Genomic DNA, 11,068 nt, shown 5'->3' with positions numbered 1-11,068 from the left:
GGTGCACTGCCATGCTCAGGGGGTGCACCAATGGTTCCCTGGAATCCAGGGGAGACCTGTGCGTTTGGTGTATTTGTCCTTATTTCTCCGTCCCTCTTTAATTTGTGTGTTAGAATCATAGAAAAGTGAGGCTGAAAGGGACTTCAGGAGATTCATAGACATTAGGGCTGGAAGGGACCTTGGAAGATCATTGAGTCCAGCCCCCTGCCCCAAGGGCAGGAAGTCAGCAGGGATCATAGAGTCCAGCAAGATATACATCCAGATGTCTTTTGAAGGCATCCAGAGCACATGCTTGAACCACCTCCGGTGGCAATCTATTCCAAACATTTGGGGCTCAGACAGTAAAGAAGTTCTTCCTTATGTCCAGTCTGAAACGGTCATGGAGGACTTTGTGACTGTTCGAACTTGTAATCCCTTGGGGCGCTCTGGTGAATAGACATTCCCCCAGATCCTGGTGAACACCCCTGATGAACTTATAGGTGGCCACCAGATCACCCCTGAGCCTGCACTTTTCCAGCCTGAAGAGTCCCATGGCTCTCAGCCTCTCTTCATAAGGTCTGCTTTCCTGACTTCTGATCATGAATGTGTTGCTCTCCTCTACACCCTCTCAAGCTTCTCCATATCCTTTTTGAATTGTGCAGCCCAAAACTGGACACAGTACTCTAGCTGCGGCCTCACCGAGGCCGAGGACAACAGGAGGATGACGTCCTGGGATTTACTTGAGAAGCATCTCTGGATGCAAGCAAGCATTTTGCTTGCTTTGCTAGCTGCAGTGTCACATTGCAGGCTTGTATTCATCTTGTGGTCAATCATGACCCCCAAGTCCCTTTCCTCCATAGTGCTAGTCATCGTAGCACTGCTGAGCCTATAAGGATGCTGCAGATTTTTCTTCCCAAAGTGGAGAACCTTGCATTTTTCAGTGTTAAACACCATCAGGTTCTCGTCCACCCTTTTCTTAAGCCTGTCAAAGTCAGCCTGGATTGCCCTCCTGTCTTCAGGTGTGAACGCTTTACCCCAGAGTTTGGTGTCATCAGCAAACTTGGCCGGTCCGCTTCTGACTCCAATGTCCACATCATTAATGAAGATATTTAATAGTATAGGCCCAAGGACAGAGCCTTGGGGGAACCCACTGGTCACAGGGCACCATGACGACTGACTTCCATCAACCACCACCCTGTGGGTCCTACCACGGAGCCAACTGCCCAGTCAGAGGACTGTGGTGTGACCGAGGCCAGAGTTAGCCAGTTTTACTACGAGGTGATCATGAGATACCAGATCGAAGCCTTTTTTAAAGTCAAGATATACGACATCAATCTCTTGCCCTTTGTCCAGGTGATAGGTCACCTGGTCATAGAAGGAAATGGGATTGGTCAAACAAGACCTACCCGCAACAAACCCATGCTGGCTATTCCTCAGGATGTTGCCATTGGCCAGCCTGTTAAGAATGGCCTGTTTGATAATCTTTTCTAAGACCTTCCCTGGGATGGAGGTCAGGCTGATGTGCCGTGCCTATAGTTTGCTGGATCCATTTTCCTCCATTTCTTGAAGATAGGCATGACATTGGCCTTCTTCCAATCATCAGGCACTTCACCAGAGCACCAGGCGTTCTCGAAGATCCATGCCAGGGGCTCAGCTACAATGCTAGCCATCTCCTTGAGTACCCTGGGCTGTAAACTGTCAGGACCAGCTGACTTGAAGGTATCCAGCCTCCCAAGGTGTTACTTCACAAGGTCAGTATTGATGGAGGGTAAGGAATCCCCCTCGCCCAGGCTTCCTTGTCCTGTAGTGGGCAGGGGCGGCCCATGGGACTGATGAAAGACCGATGCAAAGTACCCATTTAGCAAGTTGGCTTTTTACTGGGTGTCAGTAGTCCCATCTGGTTTAGCAGGGGTCCAGTGTTGCCCTTGCTTTTCCTCCGGCTCCCCACATATTTAAAAAAGGACTTCTTGTCATCCTTGATACTTGTAGCTAGTTGGGAGTTCCGTTGCAGCCTTAACTTTCCTGGTTTGCTCCCTGCAGGTCTGGACCTGTGCTGGGTATTCCTCCTTGGTGGTGGATCCAGTCGTCCATCCTTTGTAGGTCTGTCTTTTTTAGACGCAGAGGTCCACTAGTTTCCTGGAGAGCCAAGGGGGATGCTGTGCCCTTTTCATAGATGCATAGATTATAGAGCCAGAAGGGACCCAATGGATCATCATGTCTGACCCCCTGCTCCTGGCAGGAAAGAGGACCAAGGTGAGACAGCCCCAGCCAGGTTATTGTCAAGCCTCCTCTTGAAGACCTCCAAGTTAGGTGATAGGACCACCTCTCTTGGAAGCCCATTCCAGACTCTAGCCAGCCTTATTGTACAAAAATTCTTCCTACTGTCTAACCTAAATATACTCTCCACTAGTTTGCACCCATTATACCTATTTACTCCCTGGGGCGCTCTGGTAAACAGCACATCCCCAATCTCCTGCTGTCCTCCCCTGATAAATTTATAGGCAGCCACAAGGTCACCCCTCAGCCATCTTTTATATAGCCTGAAGAGATCCAGATCGCTCAAACTCTCCTTATAGGGTCTTTCACGGAGACCACTAATCATGCGAGTGGCCCTCCTCTGAACCCTCTCCAGATCCTCCGTGTCCCTCTTGAAGTGCAGTGCTTAAAACTGGACACAGTACTCCAACTGTGGCCTGACCAATGCCGCATAGTGGGGGAGCATCACCTCCCTCGATCTGTTGGTCATGCATCTTCTAATACACGACAAGGTGCGACTGGCTTTGTTGATGGCCTCATTACACGGCTGGCTCATGTTCATCTTGGAGTCAACTATGACTTCAAGATCTCTCTCAGCCTCTGAGCTGCTGAGGAGGACATCCTCCAACCTGTAGGTAGGCTGGGAATTCCTCCTTTGTAGGTGGAGTACCTTACATTTGTCTTTGTTGAATTGCATCCTCTTAAGTTCCGCCCATTGATCTAACCTGTCCAGGTCAGTCCAACTGCTCCCTGCCCTCTGGTGAATTCACTTTACCCCATAATTTGTTATCATCTGCAAACTTGGAGAGAGTGCTCACCATACCCTCGTCCAAATCACTGATAAAAATATTAAATAACACTGGCCCAAGGACTGAACCCTGTGGCACCCCACTGCCCACCTCCTTCCAGGCCAAGAATGACCTGTCAACCACCACTCTCTGGGTGCGGTCCCTAAGCCTGACTGTGTAGGCATCCACTCTACAGCCCGTTAGCTTCCCTATGAGAACAGGATGCCAAACTGTGTTGAAGGCCTTCCTAATATCCAGGTAGATGACATTGGCCTCCGCTCCTGTGTGAAGGCAGTGTGTGACCTGGTCATAAAAGGCTATAAGGTTTGTCAGCCAGGATCTACCTGTGATGAACCTGTGCTGGTTTCCTTTCAGCATCGTTTCCCCTGCTGGGCTTTCACAAATATGCTCTTTGATGATTTTTTTCTAGTATTTTCCCAGGAATAGAGCTAAGACGGACTGGCCTAAAGTTACCCGGCTCCTCCCTTCTCCCTGTCTTAAAAATGGGCACCATGTTGGCCTTTTTCCAGTCCTCAGGGACCTATCTGGAGCACCATGAGAGCTCAAATAGCCGTGCCAGCAGCTCAGCAATAACACTGGACAATTCCTTCAGCACCCGTGAATGGAGGTCATCTGGGCTGGCTGACTTGTACCCATCCAGCCCTTCCAAGCGCTCTTTAATTAAGTCAGCACTATCCTTCTGTGGTCTGGTGCCTTCTGGATATCTGTCTATACTCAAGGTGGGGGGATTGTCTTGGTCAGTAATAAGGAATACTGAAGCGAAGAACTCATTGAAGAGCTCTGCCTTTTTGTCTGGATCAACCACCAATTGACCTGATTTGTCCTGCAGGGGCCTTATGCTGTTCTGCACATTATTTTTGCTTGCTATGCATCTGTAGAAGGACTTTTTAAGGTCCTTGATTGTTGTAGCCAGCCTAAGCTCCAGTCCTGCCTTGGCCTGCCTGACTCCCTGCAATAGTGTGCCAGGGTGGTGTATGCCTCCTTGGTGGCTGCCCCTTGCTTCCACTGCCTATACATCTCTTTCTTTGCCCCCAGTCTTTCCTTAAGCTTCCTGTTAAGCCAAGGGTTTTTTTTTAATCCCCTTAGCCCCTTTCCTGTGTAAGGGGATAGACTTCTTTTGTGCCCCGATGATCACTTCCTTGAGAAGCTTTCAACCTTCTTGGACCCCCCCATTAGCCCAATGCTCTTGAGTTCGGCCATCTCACTAACTAGGTTCCTAAGTTTACTAAAGTTGGCCCTTCTGAAATCTAAAAGTTTAGCATCACTGGATATTTTTCTCACTCTTCTCTGGATAGTGAACTCAACCAAGTGGTGGTCACTATCACCCAGGTTACTGTGTACCCACAGGTCCCCCACGAGATCATCTCCTGTTGCTAAGACCAGGTTTAGCAAGGTGCTACCCCTGGTGGGACTGGACACCATCTAGGTTAGGTGGAGGTCCTGCACAGTGTAAGAACCTCCTTGAACGGCTTGTTTTGGCTGCCTGTTCCTCCCAGCTGATGTCTTGTCTAACCTGTACCCCACCCCTCAATGCCTACCGCCCAGTTGTGCATAGAATCCCACCATGTTTTGGTTAGCCAACTAGGTCATACTGTGTGCTAGCAAGCAGGAGTGCAAGTTCCTCCTGTTTGTTTCCCATACTCCTGGCATTTGTGTAAAGACATTTAAGTCCCCCCAGTGGGTGCTCTTGGTGTCCCTTTGCCTTGATGGCATGTGTTCCCCTAGTGCTTACCTGGTTAGGTCCGGTGCCTTGTCTGTGGCTTTCCAACCCTGGGTTCTCATCAACCACCGGTTCCCCATCCCCTGTCAAACCTAGTTTAAAGCTCTTTGGAGATCAGCCAACCTGCGGAAAACAGATGGTTACCTCTAGGAGAGAGGAAGATCATCCCATCCTAGGAAACCCTCTCCCTGGAAGTGCTGGTTGTGGTTACAGAATCCAAATTCCTCCTGAAGGCACCATCTCTGGAGCCACCAGTTGACTTCCCTGACACAGGCATCCTGGCGCTTTCAGCTATTGCCAACTGGAAGGATGGAGGAGAATACCACCTGTGCCCCTGACTTTCTGAGGCTGACCCCTAGCTTGTGGAAGTCCTTCATGATGCAGTCAGGACTCCTTCCAGCCACATCATTAGTGCCCACATGGACAAGGACCATTTTTGCTGCCTTTCCTCTGAGATGGAATAGACTTTGCTTGCACTTCCAGGATCGCACCTTTGAGGAGCAACCACTTGTCCTGAGCAACTCCCCTCCCCTTTGGGTTGTGGCCCTTTAGGGCCTCTCTGACGAGCCTCCTGAGCTTGTCAAAGTCAGCTTTCCTGAAATCAAGACTTCTGTATTGCTGACTAAATTGTCAGCTTTATGGCGGATGTTGAAGGTGATCAGCTCATAGTCACTGTCACCCAGCTTCCCTTTGATCATTAGGTTGCTGATTAGGTCATCTCCCATTGCCAGGTCGAGCAGCGCTTTACCTGTCATCGGCCTGTCGACATCTTGCATCAGACAGAGCTCATCCACTCACGAGAGAAAGCTTTGCGACCACTTCGATTTGGTCGAGTACTCTTCCCATGAGATGTCTGGGTGGTTGAAGTCTCCCATGACAACCATGCACTGGGAACATGAGGCCTGAGCCAATTCCCTGGTGAACTCCTGGTCAAGCTCTTGATCCTGGGTTGGAGGTCTGCAGTAGACTCCCACCATTGTGTCCCCCATGCCATGTTCCCCATGGATTTTAACCCAGAGGGTCTCAAATTGTCCACCCCGGGCGCCAATGTCAGCTTGCAGGGACACGTAGCTCTCCATGACATAGAGAGCTACACCCCTGCCCCTTTTGTCCACTTTATCTCTCCTGTACAGGGTATAGCCATCTATAACTGTGGTCCAGTCATGGGTGAAGTTCCACCAGGTTTCTGTTATCCCTATGACATCATAGTTATTTGGGTTAAGCAGGAGGAAAAGTTCCTCCTGTTTATTCCCAAGCTCCTGGCATTTGGGTACAGGCAAGCAAGTGTTCCTTTGGGGGCCCTTGCATGGCCCACAGCTCACTCCAGGGCTGGGGCAGAGGTGGGTTCCCTTAAGTACCTTGGCCTGCTGGCTTTGCAAGGGTTGCTCAGTGGGCCAGCAGTGGCAGTATTCCCCCCGTCCCCTGGCGGGTCTAGTTTAAAGCCCAGCGGAGCAGGTCAGCCAGTCTGGCTGAGAAGAGCCTCCTCCCCAGTGGAGAGAGGTGGAGGCCATCCCTTTCCAGCAGCTCACTGCCTCTCTCACCAAAGAGCAGACTGTGGTCATGGAAGACCACATCATGGGATATTACCTAGTCCAGTCCCCTGCACAGGGCAGGACCACCCTTGTCTAAACCACCTAAACTGCTCTTTAAAGAGGTCCAAGGATGAATATTCTACAACCCCTCCAAAATACTGTTCCAATACATAACCACCCACAGAGTTCATAAGTTTTAAACAACAAATCTCACGACAAACATAGAAACTTCACTCAAACTTCAGGCTTGTATCAACATAAAATTTTATGCGAATTTCAGTTTTAGTGCAATAGTTCCACCCAATCATTTGAACTCTTGTTGGAAACTGAGCGGTTAGAGCATAATCATCAGTTCTGTACATGAACCTAGTTCCACCTCAGAGGACCTGCACAAAGATTACACAAGGCAGAAGTGGAGCAAAAAAGTTTGAGTGCCTTTTTAAAAAAAGTGAATTGCAATCTTCCTTCTTAGATGATGCAATTATATCACTGTTGTCACTTGAGTTAATAGAATTTTCTACCATACGTGCAGAAAATTAAGGAATATAGAGCACTGAAGTGAGCATGAAAAGTAAAATAAGACCACACATGATGTGCAAGTAATAGCACATATTTTATTTAAAGGTAAAATTAGATGGTGTGTTCTGTAACCTAGCTCAGTGTTTCTCAACCCATGGAACATATACCCTGGGGGTACGCGAGACATGGGAAGGGGGTACATGGGTGTTTCATTTTGAGTTTGGCCTGCCTCCCCACCTACCAGGTTGGAGGCATCTTTGCCTGCTCAGGCAAAAAGTTCCTGCCACCACACCTCCCACTGTGTCTGGTGTGCCAGGGCTTTCACTCCCCAGCATTAGTGTGCCAGGGGATAGGGAGGGAGACCCCGTGCAGGCTGCTATGCCCTGGGCCGTGGTCCACGAGGAAAAAGTGGGACTCGGCTTATGGCGGTGAAACTGGAAGTGCCATGGTGGGACTTTTGCCGCATCAATTGGCAGGGTGTACATAAGGTACCAAAGGTTGAGAACTGCTAACCTAGTCCACTAAATTTTTGATCAGCATAACTGTATATGGAAATAGATCATCTTACCTAAATTGAAGTTTCTGCTACTGGGACCGGTAGGAGCTGTAAGTACATGTACCTAGACAGGAAGAGCAGGGTAACACCATGGTCCTGTTGGCCATTGAAGAAGCATACTGATGAATTTTCAACGGAGCCATGGTGAACTCTCAGAATGGAAGGGAGATTCTACAGCACAATTCAGTATGAAGGGAAAAGGAGGAGGTGAATTCACATCCATCCTCTACTTCCAACCTCCAAAGCTCAGTGGTTAGCTGATCTCAACTGCTAGGAGGGTGTAATTCAATCTGGCAGTGAGATCCAGCCAGTCTCAGTTTTTACTTATTTGGAACTTGGGTATGGTTAAAAAAGGATAAAATATTGGAGACTGTCCTGACCCCCATTGAGTTTAGATTTAATAAGTGTATTATGGGCATGGAGGCCAGGTGCAGACATTACACTCATTCCAGTGTAGGTGGTCAGAAACTCATCTAAACCCATAACAGAACAGAAGTACAGCACACACAGACTGGTTTTAAAATGGTGGAATCTAATCTAAGATAGACCTGGCAGGATCTAAACCACAGGTTTTCAACCTTTTTTTAAGGAGCATACCCCTTCTGGTGATGGTGACTGGATGCTCTTGTTCAGTCTGAAGTTTGTTCAGAAGTTATGCCATTTCTATACAAAGGCATTCAGATGGCATCAATTTTTTTCGTCTTCCTAGCCTTATAACACACTTTTGAAAATTGCAGTTCTAAGAAATTGCCTGCTGAACAAAAGGAAAAAGGAAACTGAAATTTTTTTGATAAGGTAGGATTCTACCCTGTATTATATTGGTAATAATTAATATATTGCTTCAGTTATTCGGTACATACAGCATCTTGACTTTGGAAACAGGAAAACTAGGCAAATTGGTGTTTGAAACAGCGTAGAAGAGCACAGGTTATGACTACCATTTTAAGGGGTCTGAGCAGGCAGTAAGCAGCCTGCAGGTGGGAGCAGGTCCAATCAGGCAGTCACATGTTAGGCAGGAGGCCACCTGATTGGTGGAGAGGCTGGGAGTGTGGGTATAAGGCTAGGGCCCAAGTGCAGCACTGGCAGTTGCTACAGGGGTCCAAAGGAATAACATCACCCAGCTGGAGAGCTCCTGGCTCCCAGAACAGCTTAGAGATTCAGGGTGGAAACTATGGGGATGGAGGAGGTTCCTGGTCCTGAGGCATGACTTAAAACTGCACCCTGCTGGGGAGAACGGTGTGGTGGGGCTGCTTGTGGCAGGGCAGTCTTCAGGAAATGCCGCACCTGTGCCTCCCCATCAAAAAGTGAATATGGGGAGCCAGAAAGCCTCAGCCCCTGCTGCCTTGTGGGTGATCCTGTGGAAGGGAAAGGCTAAGGTGCACACCCTGATGGAAAAGCAGACTGGGTAGGGCCTGATGTGAGATCCAGGCTGGGAGAAGGGGGCCTGAGACAGGGCCCAGGCCCGCTGAGTGAGGCATGAGGCCCAAGTGGCATTAGGCCCAGAAGCCCAGTGAAAGAGCCAGGTGTTAAGGCCCTAGAAGGCAGGGTACTGAAGCCCCAGTGTGGGGCCCAGGGGCCCGGGTAGGTTTGAGGATGCCTGAGACCAAGTTTGGGCTGGGTAAGGCCAAGTGTGGCCCAGCTAAGGGGTTGGGGGAGTATTAGCAGATATGATTGTCAGCTGCAAGGCATGGAACACAGTATAAGGGAAGGTTTGGATCTGTTTATTTTGTCATTAACATCAGGGCAATTAAATGGGCAGCCTCCTGCCTGGGAACAACTTAAATTACATCAAAGGCATGGCAGGAGACACAGATGGGCCGACTGCCCTAGACAAGCAGGTGGGCCAGCATGTGGAGTGGCCCTGGGTCAGCCCACTTGTTACAAAGAATAATTTTGAATGTGGCCTTTTGAAAAATTTAACCTTATTATTCCAAGGCTGTAATGAACAGAGGAAACTTCTGCATGGATGTGCTTAGAAATCAGTTTGTGAGAGAATATATTTTTTCTAAATGTAATACAAGGGTCTTGCACTCTGTTCACTTAACACTGAAACAAAAGGAATATTTTCAGTCAGTTGATACCATTGATAAACCTGTCTCAGCGTTTGCAGGGTCTTACAACAAACACATCATTATATCAGCAAAGTATGAAAGATCAGGCAACCACAATACAAACTGAATAGGGATCCATCTGGAGGAGTACAGAGTCTGGTTTAGAAGGATGAAGAGTGAAATGGAATGAACAGCTGCAGACACTACATTACAGTGGTGTTGTATTCCCCTGCCCCACCAATCACCACCACCACCAAGGCTCAGTAGACACAAACTGTAATAAAGGTAAACTTTTAATTATTATCCCTTCCACTCTCTGCACAGCAGGATTTTCAAAGAGTCTCCATCTGTTACCCCACATACAACTGTACCCTCCTTCATGTCTGTAGGAGTGAGTTCATCTACTGCTCCCACAAAAAGCATTACAAACGTCTTGCTCCTGCAAAGACGGCACTGCTGCTAACAGTGAAATGCATCTAAAGATCATAGAGTCTACTCCAATATTAGAAAACACACACATCAAGTTACCTTTCTCTTGCCAAAACCCTGCTGCCCACCAATATAAAAACATAACATTTTGTATGAGTGGTATATAAGGAAGGAGGTAGTACTACAAGCATAATTAAAACCGAGTGTCATTTTTTTCTCCTTACTTCTACCTTTCCTGAATTTTTCCATGTGTGAACATAGCTAGTGAAAGGATGATACTGACATAATGAATCAAACAGTGAGTGTGAAATGGCAAAACATTTTTCAGCATCATCCTGTACTCCTAGCTGGAAAGGCTGTACTTTCTTAGCAAAATACCCGGTATGTATAAGCACCATTTTAATAAGAAGATCTCTAGAGATGAACACATGAACAGGTTAATCCATGGAAGGTCAAGCTGTCCTGATTTTCAAAAAGGGAGAAACAGATGACACAACCCTATAACAGAAGTGGCCCTTACCCTTGCCACTTTGCTCCTGGTTTTCATTCATGGATCCATGCCCCACTGCTACCCTACAAATAGATGCAAGAGAGCCCATTCTTGAACGGTTGTTACCATCATATTCTCACTTTTACTATTGTTACTTTGTCAATAAAACAAGGCTGTTTTCGCTAGCTTGAAGAGCTGACTGAAAAACTGAAGGGGGATTAATCTGCTTTGCCTTTACTCTCAGAATTTCTCCACAATGGGACTAAAATTTCACAGTAATCTTTTGACTAGTAGCAGGCTGAGATTCAGTTTCAGTTTTTATATACATGTTTTATACATAATGTACAAACAACCCCACGATTATCAAAAGTCATTTCTCTCTCTGTTCCTTTTTCTAGATTTGTATTTGTCTTGGCAGTGCTCACCCACTTCAAGTAGAATTGAATGTACAAAGCACATCTGAAAATCAGATCCTGGATCTCAAATTTGAGCACCTCATTTGAAAACCTGGGCCTTTTGTGTTAAGTATAGCACGTTTTAAATGCAGCATGGAAAGTCAGACAAGGTTTCATAGATTTCATTGATTTCATAGACATTAGGGCTGGAAGGGACCTCGGGAGATCATCGAGTCCAGCCCCCTGCCCAAAGGACAGGAAGTCAGCTGGGGTCATAGGATCCGAGCAAGATAAGCATCCAATTTACTCTTGAAGGTGTTCAATGTAGGTGC

At 47.6% G+C, this 11,068-nt stretch overlaps 1 protein-coding gene across 3 annotated transcripts in view; it reads left to right on the top strand.

Annotated features, from left to right (window-relative positions):
• SERPINA10 (serpin family A member 10) overlaps positions 1-11,068 on the top strand; it is a 27,697-nt gene that overhangs the window by 1,489 nt on the left and 15,140 nt on the right. The window contains exon 1 of one of the 3 annotated variants that reach the window (XM_019552453.1): positions 10,740-10,861. The exons of the other annotated variants lie outside the window; for them this stretch is intronic. Coding sequence (XP_019407998.1) covers positions 10,786-10,861 — 76 coding nt within the window. The 5' untranslated portion in view covers positions 10,740-10,785. Of the gene's footprint in view, positions 1-10,739; positions 10,862-11,068 lie in introns of those variants that run through there. 3 annotated transcript variants of the gene reach the window in all.

Source organism: Crocodylus porosus, unplaced genomic scaffold (genome assembly GCF_001723895.1).
Source record: "Crocodylus porosus isolate Cpor-Errol unplaced genomic scaffold, CroPor_comp1, whole genome shotgun sequence".
NCBI classification, from domain to species: domain Eukaryota; kingdom Metazoa; phylum Chordata; order Crocodylia; family Crocodylidae; genus Crocodylus; species Crocodylus porosus.
Note: the sequence above shows the minus strand (reverse complement) of the source record. Positions and strands in the feature narration are given on the sequence as shown.